This window comes from Macrotis lagotis, chromosome 2 (assembly GCF_037893015.1).
Source record: "Macrotis lagotis isolate mMagLag1 chromosome 2, bilby.v1.9.chrom.fasta, whole genome shotgun sequence".
NCBI lineage: Eukaryota > Metazoa > Chordata > Mammalia > Peramelemorphia > Peramelidae > Macrotis > Macrotis lagotis.
In genome coordinates this window covers 263,691,003-263,704,548 of record NC_133659.1, presented here as the reverse complement: position 1 = coordinate 263,704,548, position 13,546 = coordinate 263,691,003, and the positions used below count along the sequence as shown (strand labels likewise).

At 33.8% G+C, this 13,546-nt stretch overlaps 1 protein-coding gene across 5 annotated transcripts in view; it reads right to left on the bottom strand.

Moving 5' to 3' along the window:
• The window catches only part of RAP1B (RAP1B, member of RAS oncogene family), a 60,395-nt gene that overhangs the window by 11,382 nt on the left and 35,467 nt on the right, over positions 1-13,546 (bottom strand). For 3 of the 5 annotated variants that reach the window (XM_074226096.1, XM_074226092.1, XM_074226094.1), the window contains exons 2-5: positions 7,877-7,963; positions 6,540-6,608; positions 3,142-3,198; positions 1,695-1,835 (exon numbers count right to left, since the gene is read on the bottom strand). In XM_074226096.1, the coding sequence (XP_074082197.1) occupies positions 1,695-1,835; positions 3,142-3,198; positions 6,540-6,608; positions 7,877-7,933 (324 nt within the window). In that variant the 5' untranslated portion in view covers positions 7,934-7,963. Of the gene's footprint in view, positions 1-1,694; positions 1,836-3,141; positions 3,199-6,539; positions 6,609-7,876; positions 7,964-9,274; positions 9,372-13,546 lie in introns of all 5 variants that reach the window. The other 2 variants (XM_074226095.1, XM_074226093.1) reach the window with 1 other exon arrangement.

The following is a 13,546-nucleotide window of genomic DNA, read 5'->3' as shown; positions in this document are numbered from 1 at the left end:
TAACTAGATGCTTTAAAAAGGAGAAAAGGATTCATGAATCATTTCAGGGAAACTTATTAAAGCTAAATCAATGCTACTAGTATATTAATAATATCAATTTATATTTAGCACTTTTTAAGGTTAATTTTTAATTTTACTCACAGAATCTTCACAATAATCTTATGAACTATTTTGTCGTTGAGTTGTTTCAGTATTGTCTGATTTTTTGTGACCCCATTTGGGGGTTTCTTGGCTAAGATCCTGGAGTACTTTTGCTATTTCCTTCTTCAGCTCATTTTACTGATGAGAAAAGCAAACACGGTGAAGTGATTTGTCTAGAACTATACAATAATTAACTGTATAAGGAAGGGGAGTCTTTCTGACTTCAGGTCTATAACTCCTTTGCCTTACTTTGCAAGATGTGGAAACTTAAGGTTCAATAGAGTTTAGAGGATCTGCCCTTGATCTTGTGGATCTGGATATCAAACTCAAAACTTCTGCTTATTTAATGCCTTTCATGCAACATCATCATGCAAAGAATAGAAAATTTCAGCCCAATAAACCTTGATGTGACTGAAGTAAAACTTTAAACAAATAGATTCTAAAAATTAATCTAAGGATCATTTCCCAAACTTTGAATTAACTTAAATATCTTTCTGTCATGACAATCTAAATAAAACATACACTGTTAAGTCTATACTTAACTGAATCAATTTAAACCCATGTTTTGCCTCAAATTATCTTTAAAGCCTTCTCTCTCCTTTTTACTACTCCTGAAAATAGAATTTTCTAAAGATGACAAAAACTAAGATGAATGAAAAGTTCTTCACATAAGGGGATTTTAAACTGAAGAGTTTTTAAGAAAATGAAACTCTCATGGAAAACTTATTTCAGGTAGTTTTCAGATAATGAAACATGTCAACATTAAATGTAAACCTTAAATAATTTTTTTTTTAAAATAGGGTCACATATTTATATATTTAAGAGCTGGAAGGGACCTAAAAAGCCACTGAATCAAACCTCTCACTTTATAGATGATAGCAACAATGGAAATATTCAACATTTAACTTTTTGAAAAATATTTAAAATCTATTAACTGCATTTGATTCTCACAAATATAAAACAGGTTTTAATCACAGATGAGAAAATTAAAAACCCAGAGGGATTAGCTAACTTGCCGAAGGTCCCCACTACTGAAGAGGCAACATTTGCACCCAGATCTTTTTGACTTCAAGTCTAGAGCTAATACTGATTATGCCTGATGACTCCTTAATGAACAAAATATTTACAATGAAAAAATATGTACAAGAAAAAAGTAATAGGTGGGCCCTTTAGTATTTTAAGGTTTTTTTTTTTATAGAAGGGTAAGATATCAAGATTTTACTCTTTTCTTATCATCCCTAAACTTACTATATTATAACAATTTTTTAAGAAAATAAAGTTAATTTGGTATTTAAGTCTCAAAGTAAAAGCTTTTATAATTTATTGAATGGATATTTAAAAATTTAAGAAGTTAAATCTTATTTTAAAAACACTAAATTATAACTTTGGGATCCACTACAAAATCCCATATTCTGGCAGGAATGAATTTCAGGCATTATCTTGGTCAAAAGACATAACATTAAAAAAAATGCCAATGCTAACATCCTTTGCAAATAAGAAACAAAAATATTCCACACATAATTTACATAAGATTTCAAATAAAACTAACTTACATCGTCAGTGTCTTTAACTCGAAGTATCTGTTCTCGGAGATCTTGCAAATCATTAAACGTAGACTGTGCTGTGATGGAGTAGACTAATGCAAAGCCTTGTCCATTTTTCATGTATAAATCTCTCATTGCTGTAAATTGTTCCTATGGTAAGGGGAAAAGCAATAAAAGAGAATACTGTCTTGACAATCGATCTGACAGTTCTAGAGTTAGCAATAAAACTGCACTAATCACTAAAACTAGAATTACATATTTCTTTTCAATCTGTGAAATGGATTTTGAGAAATAATCTTTTATATACATAAATCATAACATACTTTAAATTAAGCATAGACTATGAAGATACTTGAATGGGGAGGAAATACCTTTATTTCCAAAGACATGTATTTTAAAGGTAAACATAACAATATCATTAGGAATAAAGCAAGATGGTAATACTATTTAAATACCTGACAGGTATCCAGAATAGGGAAAACTATATCTAAGATTGTTAGACACCAAGTCATCTCCAATAGATCACATTTATCATTTGACCCAGAGAAAAACACGTCTTCATGAAAGAAAATATAATTTTCAACTAAGCATTTATTAGGTGCCTATTTAGATAAGTACTTTGATTAAGAAGGGCACCAGTGAGGTAGCTGGTTTGAGTATTATCACTCTACTTGAGAGATAACTAGGATTACAGATACCCAAACTAGGATTACAGATACCCAAAATCCAGTACTTTTCCCACTCTACCCTACTACTTTCAACTATTTTAGCAAATTTCTAACTCCATTATATTACCACTAAGATTTTTCTCCCCAAAAGGATCAGTTTTAGGGCACCCTAGAGTTCCTTATTTATTTATACATACAAATCAGGAACTGACAGAGTTAATTAAGTAGCAGAACTGTGATTGAAATCCAGGTATTTGGAATACCCCAAAGTCCAATCAGTCTTATCTTCTAGGTATTTTCCATTTTTACTAAAATTTTACTCTTTAAAAATTTAAAAGATTTTCTTGACTTATTTAAAAATAAATTTTCTTTTAATACTGAGTGCCCCATCATTCCTATACAATGCTATTAAGATCATACATAAAAATAGGCCAAGTACCTATGATTATTTTCCACTTGGGGAAATCTCAGGATAGAAAACTTTTGTTTCCAAAGCTATGATCAGAAGATAAGACCTGGGCTACAGAGTCAGAGGCACAAATATAAGGTGCTTAAAATTAGGAGATCAGTAAATAATTTTGATAAAGTTATTTCAATGATAAAATGTCAATAAAAGCATTGATAAGGAAAACCTAATTTGATCTAGTTGATCAAGGTGATTCTTCCACCAGAAAGAAGGGTTCCAATATGGATGAAATCCCAAGTCTGCCTAAAAATTACACCTCAATAATGATAAAAATTAGTTTATTTGAAAAGTAAACAAAATAAAAAAAAACACCACTCCATACCGTTCCTGCAGTGTCCAAGATTTCGAGCATGCATTGTTGAGCATCTACTTCAACTTGCTGTTAAAGGAAAAACAAATCCAAAACCCAGTTTTATGAAAACCATTCCAGACATATGAAAATAAAGCTTTTTTACAACACATTTACTGATCACTCCAACTGTCCTCAAAGAACTTCCAGGATAAACAACATAGTCACATATAATTATCTAAAAAACGAATGGTGATGGAGGAAGAGGTTTGGCTATATTTTTCTATATATAATCAGGAAGTTAACTAATAGCAGAAATAGTAGCTAAATTTAAAAAGTACATAAGTCTTGTTTACTCATTATATTTAGAATACTTAGAATACCATATTTAGAACATACTTGTTAGGGGCTGGGAAGGGGAAGAAGGGAGAATGTATCAATAAACAAAGTTTTTCCTCCCTTTTCATCTAGGTGAGCAAGTGTAAACTTTAGTATATAAACATAATTAAACAACGGTTAGAAAAAAGGAGAGAGACATAGGAAGATCATTGCTAGATGGTCAAAATTCCAGATCTTCACTAATTAGACAATGAGTTGTTACTACAGTGCACAATCCACTTTCAGCAAAAATTACACCCCATTTAGCAATTTTATACAGCTTAGTATTTGCCAGTCTAGTTTGTGCAGAACACATGTATTTAAATTTTTTTATTTTTATTTTTTAGGTTTTTGCAAGGCAAATGGGGTTAAGTGGCTTGCCCAAGGCCACACAGCTAGGTAATTATTAAGTGTCTTGAGACCGGATTTGAACCCACGTACTCCTGACTCCAAGGCTGGTGCTTTATCCACTATGCCACCTAGCCACCCAAATATTTTTTTATTTATGGCAAATGGGTTGCCCAAGGTCACACTGCTAGGCAATTATTAAGTGTCTGAGGTTGGATTTAAACTCAGGTCCTCCTGACTCCAGTGCCAGGGCTCTGTCCATTGCACCCAGAACTTATGTATTTAAAGATCTACCATTCAAATTGGGTTAACCATTATTAGTGTTTCTGATGAAACAATACTGATACTTTAAAGAGTGAAAAAAATCAATGTAAAATCATTTTAAAAAGTCACTCAATCATGAAAGCAGGAGGTTCAATCTCTCTCCCATCTAATTCTGTTCCAGCTGCTTCCCCTGTATCTTTTATTTTGGTATAGGATTTTAAAACGAGGAATAAAACTGTGTCCAGGAGAACAGCTCCCAACTTCTTGGGCTTTAGTGTTCTCACCTGCGACATGAGAATGAGTTCCACTAGAAGGCTTCCAAGGGTCCTTTCCCAGCTCTAAATCTATAAGCCCATTTCATAAGCACTCTAGTCCTGAATGAGATACAATGAGATACTGGATACAATTTCTTTTCTTTGCAAGATACTTAAGAATTGTTCTCATCCCAAAGCCATCTAATAAACCCTATGCTACCACTGTTTGCCTTTCTCCTTAAGGAGGTATTCTCAGGTCCTGTGATTTTTATGAAAGGAAGGAGGTGCTTTTAAGTATTCCTTGATTTATTTATTCCACCAACAATATTTATTAAGCACCTGTGTGTCACGTTCTGTATAAAATAGCTAAAGGGGACATTGTACAACTCCTGATCACAGTGGATTGTGACACAATTTTCTTCATGTTGAACCAACAACCCAGATTGTTTACAACTGGGTTCTTAGCAATTAGATCTGGGTCTTTGCAATTGTCCTAGCCAAAATTCCTATCCTTGAGGAGCTTACATTCCTCTGGGTGTATGCATGGGCATAAATGTGAAAGGGACAACATGTAGACATTGAATTAAATGTAAAATAATTTTCCAGGGTAAAGACACATGATCATCTGAGGGAGAGCAGGGTAGGCAATGTACAAAGATGGGACTTGAGCTAAGCGGTGAAAGAAAAGTGAGGAGCCTCTCCACATCCTGATCTAATATCTGATCACTGGACCCCCATAGCTCCCAAGGCCGTTGACTTTGCACAATCCCCCCACCCCCAATACAATTCATTTATAAGTCATGGATCACCCTCCCTAATGTCTCATCACCTAAATCAAGAGGGAAATTATAAAACTTCATCTTAATAATGTTTGCCCTTCATTTCGAAGACTGCAACATCAGGGAGTTGATACCATGACAAGCACATGAATTGGATTTGAGTGTGCTGTGCTAAGTCACCAGCCTCACTTTCTCTGTTCCAGAGTCATATATGAATCAGGAGGACTGGAGATGGCCCTGGATCTGAGGCAATCAGGGTTAAGAGAGTTAGCCAAGGTCACAAAGTTATTAAATGTCAGATGCTGAATTCAAACTCCTGTCCTTCTGATTCTAAGACCAGTACTCTATCCACTATGCCACTGAACTACCCTAAAACTTCACCTTAGAACCTCAGGAGATGTGGCTAATCACTGAATTCATCTTTCACAGTAGTTTGGATTTGCTCTATTCCTTTCCTTCTGTGTGTGTGTGTGTGTGTGTGTGTTTTCTTTTTGGTTTTGTTCATTTCTTTCAATCTAAAATGCTCTGAAATTGCTTCTTTTAAAAACTACATTCTATTATAGTTACATGACACATTTGACCAATCCTGAGCTGTATAGAAAGTAATTTAAGACACCATGAGGGTTAGTTCTCTTTTTCTTTCTTCCCCCTCCCCTTCATAACTGGAAAACGTTTGTGATTACTCCCTTTTCATCATTAACCCGGCTTGCTTTCCTGTTGGGAATGACATATATATGTGTTATTGTTTTTGACTTTCCTTCACTTCAGGTTAAGACAGAATACCTGAGAAGATTGTTTCTAGGCCACTGAGGGCAGGGAGGTGGGAGTGGGAAGAGTTCAGTTTTTGTTATCAGTTATTTTACATTCTGTCCCCCCCCATCATATTCTAATTTTTTTCAAATGTTCCTTGCTTTCAGAGAGTATAATTCTTTGGTAAAGTTAACCACTTTCTCTTCTAATTTACTTATTCTTCCATTTCTTTCTTTCAGAGCTTTTTGTTCCATTTTTCTTCATTCTTAATCATTTCTTCTAGGTATTCATGTAGTCCTTGTGAAAACATGGACCTTCCCCTTTAAGTCTGGATTTATTACTTTTTTACTAGATACTGACTAAAAAGGGTCAATGAAATGTCAGAAAGACTTTGCACCTGAGTTATTAATATTTTCTGTATTTTGCTCAATATAAAATGAATTTTCCTAGAGAAATATTTCATTTCAGTGAAGAAAAACTTGTCTTATTTAGCAAGAACCAGCAATCAAGAATGTTCTTTAATCAACTTTATAAAATTAACTTTGTGAACACTAAATAGACATAAAGTTGAAAGAATTAACTTTTGAGGTCTAAAGCAAAATTATTCTGAAAAATTTTATGAAGGTCTTTAATTTCAAAAGCAATAACTTCTCCATACCTTTCTATATGAATCTTCTATTGTAGGATCATATTTTTCAACAAATATTCCTTGAACAAACTGTACAGTCTATAAAATAAAAAATTTCAATTAATTAGCTATTTGAGTGCTTAGTAGGTGAAAGAAAAAGGATAAAAAGTAGGTAGTAGTTCCTGTCCTAAAGGAGCATTCTATTACAGTGCGGGGATAAAAGGGTTACAAAAGTTAATATAATCTATTATCTATATGATTAAAAAAAAGGAGATGACCTTGTCACATAGAGGAAGACATAGATGAAATAGCTAGCCAATGTTGCTTTCATTGAGTCTGGAAAATAGCTTTCCAATGTAGAATTTTTTAAAAAGGTTAACAATATCACAGCCTTTAATGGGCACAGAGATATTGTGGAGTAATTAACTGCAAAGTCAGTAAACAAATTTGCAGAGGCAGTGTGATACAAAATGAAGCACTTTATTCAGATTCAGAGGAACTGCATTTGAATCTTGACTCTGTCCCTTAAATACCAAGTGGCTGTGGCAAAGACAAAACCTTTGAGCCCAGTTTCCGTTAAACGTGGGTTTTTTTTTAAGGCTTTCATAAGGCAAATGGGGGTTAAATGGCTTGCCCAAGGCCACACAGCTAGGTAATTATTAAGAGTCTGAGGCCGGATTTGAACTCAGGTGCCACCTAGACTCCCCTATTCTTTGTTCTAATATATTAGGAATATTAGAACAGTTTCTATGGTTAAGAGGGTGATGGTTCACATACATTACGTAGTCATGGATACTTTTCTTTTCCCTCTTATTTAAACTTTCAATGAATTAAGTTTTAACTCTGAGTAAATTTATTACCACAAACTATCACACCACCTCCCATGGCTAAGGACAAAATTAAATATCCTGACATTATTTTTGAGCCACTTGGTTTTCCAAAGTTCAGTTCAGGTTATCTTGATGCAAAGCTTCTTTGAGTATAATAGAAGTATGAGAGTAAATATAATAAGTAAAACATAGACAAAACATTTTAAAACTACTCACAAATGATTAAGGAAAAATATATATTCAACTCCAAGCTTTCTTATGACTATTGTCAGCAATTTGAAGCTCAGTTATGGAGAAATTAAAAGCTTCAGATGATATACAAATCAAATAATCATATATCATAAAACTTTGTTTACAACAGAAAAAATTGTTATTTGTCTTCTGGTATTAGTCAAAAATCTGATCTGACAACTGAATGGTAAACAACTAGAAACTTTAAAATGTAATGTTAAAATAAAAATAAACATAAAAAGACAATATTCTAATCCTAAACTTTAAAAGATGGTGTTTCATTCCAACATAAACAGAATCACTCACCAGGGCAGACTTTCCAACACCTCCTGAGCCAAGGACAACTAGCTTGTATTCACGCATGATGGAAGATTGTAGTCAACACTTCAGTATCTAAAAATCCAAAACCCCACTATTAAAATCACAAATAATAACTTGCTATTCAGATATACTTTGTCATAATTTTAATCAATTTCTTAAGACAAAAATCATGAACTTCAGTTATACTATGATTTCAGAATTTTTAAAAACACCTCTTTACTGTGGCAAGATTATAAACCTTATGTCTTTGTGGGAGATCAGCTGATAGAAAGAATCCATTTTTATTGGTCTATTTTTGATTTCATCATATAGTTTCCTAGGTTTTAAATAAACAAAAAGCTCACAAAAATCTTCTTGACTTAAATGTTGGGTTATCCAAAGAAAGATATCAAAGAAAAGAATCAAAGTTTCAAATACAAAATTACCACCACTATACTTTTTCTATCACCAACTGGAATAAAAATATGAAATTATTCTCAAAAATCACCTGACACATCAAATCTGTGGCGCCTATGACACAGAGATTATGCCATGCCATGGCACGTTGGTGAAATGGGGTAACATCTGACGTAGAACTAAAATGAGGTCTATTAAAATTAAAGTTCTACTCTAATTACTTTTGCAGACCTGAGCTTTTTTCTCTATCAAGTAAGTCCTCCTTAAAATAAAATAAAATGGTTTTTTGATACACAGGATGAAAACACACACACACACACAGAATATTACCCCTGTAATCAAGTAAGCATCTTTTAACTATATATATATATATCTGTGGTTTTACAAGATTTTGGTTCTTCCATTAATTAATTCATCACAAGGTTCTTCAGATTGGTAAAACTATTTACAACTGTTTTGCATATCATTTCTATCATGTTAACAACTGCAGGTAGTACCAATGTTTCTCCTATTTAATAAAGTTTCTTTTATACTGAACAGGTTTTGTAAGCTACATCTTACATAATGAAGCAAATCTTTTACTATCAGATATGGTTTAAAAAAATCTGAAAAACAATATTGTCAATGTCATTTCAACTTACATTTCACATTTATCTGCTGCTAAATAAGCAAACACAGAGCTGTTAAGTTTAAAATGATTCTAATTTGTGAAGTTATTTCCATTAAAAAGGTTGGAGGTAGGTGATAGCAAAAGAATCAATTCTTTTGAACTTGTCAAAATTAATGTTGAGAAATAGGATGTATCTATCATTTTATTCTCCATGCAATGATTTGATAATTTGTACATACAGCATTAAACAATTAATTTGAAACAAATCTGTCATTAATGAAGTTTATTTCTTTTATAAAAAAGATTAAAGACTATGTGGGAGCTATAGCTAAAAGTATTCAAAAATTTTGATTACATTGGCTTAAGCAAATACTGACCCATGAGGTTGAGGAGTCCTCAGTTTTAGCCCTGGTTTTGCCACAAATCTTCTGTGAAACTACAGATTGGTCATTCTCTGTGCCTCAGTTTCCTTCTCTAAAAATGAGAGGCTTGGATTAGATGCTAAGGATTCTAACTTTATTTTAGTTCTAAGATTTTATGGCATCTATGCTATTTGAAGGCTCTCATTCAGCTTTTTGATGCCCTCAACTTTAGACCATGACTTTCCTTACTAGGAAAAAGAGAGCCACACAGAAATTGAGAGTAAGAAAAAACAACTGCAGTTGCCATCTAATATGAAACATACTTGAAACTCATTCCCTCTATACTCCATACAAAAGATTTCCCCTTTAGCTACTTTTCCTTGTTAGGACCTTTTCAACACAACAATAATTTTCATTATGTCATAAATTCGTCTATTTTTAACTTCTAATTTTATTTTTTTGCAATTATCTCAGGCAAGGTTGCTGAATTTAAATTTCCTCATCTGAAAAAAAATGAGGAAGTTGGACAGCTTTTTCTATACTACTATGAAGCTTTCTTTTCTTCACAACTTATGTATTTAAAGTGTATCATATATTTTTATACTTAACACTTTGGTTTAAGCTAAATCAAATTTGTTTTATCTCCTTCAATTAGAGTTCTTAAAAAAAGGGGGGTGGTGGGAGGAGGGGCATAGTTTCTCATTCCATTGAATTCTTTAAAACCCTAAGAAAAGAGTACAAAGAATGGCTGGTCCATGATGTTCAACTTAGAACACTAGATTTTCCACATTGTCTGATAATGGTCATTTTTCTCTTGGAAAAAATGAAAACTTACTAGTTCATAGATTATGCTATGAAATCTTGTTGTTGATGCATTATTTCCTAAAAAGCATACCACCAGACCTGAGGTATAACAGATCAAGAATTGGATAATTACATAGTTCTAAAAAAAACTAGTAAAGATATGACCTCAAATCATAGCACCTGTTAATAAATGATAACAATAATGTTAATTATATAAAAATAGATCAAAATATATATATATGGATAGGAGAAAAGTTTGTGACAATAGGCTCCTCACTGGAAGTAAAATGGACAATTTTGATTACATAAAATTAAAAGTTTTTGTACAAATAAAATCAAAGATCCTAAAATTGAAAGCAGAAAAATAAGGTGGAGAGGGGGAGAAAGGAATCTTTCCAAGTTTCTTTGAGAAAGGTCTTCATTTTAAAACATTTAGGGAACTGAGTCTAATTTCTAGGGAAATTAAATCCCATAAAAGATATTAGTTATAATATGGAAAGACTAACCATAGAAATACTTAGGAATTCTGAAGAAAAAAGGCAACATGGAATAATGGAGAAAGCATTGTACCCAAAATTAGAAGACCTGGGTTTTAATCCTGTTTTGGATAGTTTCTTGTTGTACTCTGGACAAGTCACTTAATTTCTATCTGCCTCAGTTTCTTTTATCTATGAGATCTTATATAACAACAGTGAGTCTATTTTTTTAAGGTTTTTTTGCAAGGCAAACGGGGTTAAGTGGCTTGCCCAAGGCCACACAGCTAGGTAATTAGTAAGTGTCTGAGACCAGATTTGAACCCAGGTACTCCTGACTCCAAGGCCGGTGCTTTATCCACTACACCACCTAACCACCTCTTCAGTGAGTCTAGATTGTTAGAAAGCACTGTCTCTCTCAAAAGAGAAGGGGCAGCTAGGTGGCACTAATCCTGGAATCAGGAGGACCTGAATTCAAAACCAACCTCAGACACTTGACACTTATCAGATGCGTGATCCAATTGCTTCACTCCCCCCCACCCCCACCACCCCAAAAGGAAAAAAAAATGCAAGAGTAAAAATCCAGACAGGATGAAGGAAACCACTATTTACAATTTAACCCTAACTTTCCACTAATAATCAATGGAAGTAAAGGTAGTTTTTTTTTTTTTTTAGTTTTTGCAAGGCAAATGGGGTTAAGTGGCTTGACCAAGGCCACACACCTAGGTAATTATTAAGTGTCTGAGGTTAGATTTGAAACTCAGGCACTCCTGACTCCAGGGCCAGTGCTCTATCCACTGCGCCACCTAGCCGCCTTGAAGTAAAGGTATTTTAAGAATTCTAAGTGGCTATATATTAAGTTTGGGCTTTAAAAGAGAATGTACAACAAAAAGTGAGAGGGATACATCATATATAAAAGTCAAAAATCAAGTGGCAAAAACATACACATCATGGGGTTCAGAATAGTTAGTGAGGGGAGACTTAAAGTTATATTTTAAGTCAATGTTTTCAATGATTCCAAACTGCTGCAAAATCCCATCTCTCATAACATCCTTCTTAGTGCCACAGTCCAACATTCTAAGAATTAAATTTACAATTAAGCTAAATGGCAATGGAAAGACAAATGGTGCACATAATAAGCAGGTTGTTAATAATGATGATTCATGAAAAAGTGGCAAAAAATAATACAGTTAAAGAGATAAATATGTATATAATTGGAAAAGAAGTTAGGGTAGCTACAGAAAAAGAATAAAGAAAAAACTCCCAATCCTTTTATCATATTAGTATTTGGTGAAACTAAAGGAACAAGAAGAAAGTAAAAAGAGATCAAGAATTGCATTTGACTTTCTAGGAATCTTTTCCACTGTTCTCTAGTAACAGTTTATCTAGTTTCTAACAAAATTCTTCTGCACTTAAAGCACTAATTTTTTTAAAATTTAAGTAGGGCCATTACATGTTTTACCTCATAAAATGAGCCTATCCTAATCTATCAGAGTACTTTTGGATTTGTACTCTACAGTCCAGTTTGATAGTTTCTATCATCTTCTACTTTAATGGGAAGAGGGGATACCCTGCTATGTATGTTATACTTTTGTGTCTTTCTCCCCACCATTCTGCTAGAGCAAAGGGCTGTCAAGCACATGCAGCCACAACTCTTCTGAGAATCACTGAATCAAGTGAAAATATATTTGGAAAATATTTAACAAAAAGGGGGGAAAAACACATGAACAGGTTGTTCTGAGACAATGAGAGGTCTTCTGGAGAAAAGTGGCCCCTTTTCCTTCACACTGGGGTCTGCCCTCCTGCTCCTTTATTCTTGTGTTCTTGGGTTCCCCCCCCCAAGACAGTGGGGTTAAGTTACTTGCCCACACAGCTAAGTATTGAGTGTCTGAGTCTAGATTTGAACTCCAGGGCCAGTGCTCTATCCACCATACCACCCAGCTGCCCCCATTTTCATTCTTTTCAACTATTTAAGCTAGTATCTCATTTGTACTCTTCAACTTTTACGATTGGGATCTTGTTTTTGTTTGGAGGGAGTCATCTCCCATCAAACCTTCCTAACCTGATTAAAGAAAAACAAAACCAACAAAAATTAGGAATTGTGGGGGGCTAGGCTGCACAGTGGATAGAGCATCCGCCCTGGAGTCAGGAGTACCTGAGTTCAAATTTGGCTTTAAACACTTAATATTTAACTAGCTGTGTGGCCTTGGGCAAGTCACTTAACCCCATTGCCTTGCAAAAACCTAAATAAAATAAAATTAGGAATTGTGCTAAGCCTTGAGGGATCCCCAGTGTATAGCAAACACAAACTCCCCTCTATTCCCTGTATTTACAAATGCCCCATTTTCAAGTATCTAGAATAAAGAGAATTGATGTCTAGAAGAATGAGCATTTAATTTGGAGTCAGGACACAGGTTTAAGTCTCAGCCCTGTTAGCTGCCTCTACTGCCCTTAGGAAAAACCCCATAATTGCCCTAACCCCTCCCCAGGTTTCTAACAGCAAAATGTGCAGAATATCCCTTTCTCCCAATTCTATGACTCAGGCATAATAACAATAATTAATTCAGCTAAAAATATTTATTAGAAAACCAGTTGTTAAAAAAAAGTTGTTTTGAGTCATATTTAAGAGTATCAAATTTAAATAGTAAAAAAAACCAATTTAAATGTTACTTTTGCCTCTTCAAGATCAACCAACAAACACTATATAATAAAAGTAGATATTATCAATGCTTTGGTAATTCAAGCAGTTTTGCAACCGCCAAAGTTGTTCAGATTTCTACAACAAATGCTCTGATTTTAAGTGATAAAAAGGGTGATGAAAATGCTAAGTTAAAACCCTTAACTACTGGTTCCAACTGTTGGCTGACAGTTCTCTCACTGCATACTTTTTGGAGGAAGAAGAATCTGGGGAGAGTTGATTTCTCCTTTCCGCCTCCAAGTCCCAAAGTAGTACAAAATGCTTCTTCCTCAGCACTAGCTAAATTTTAGACAAATTCTAGAAATATCTGAT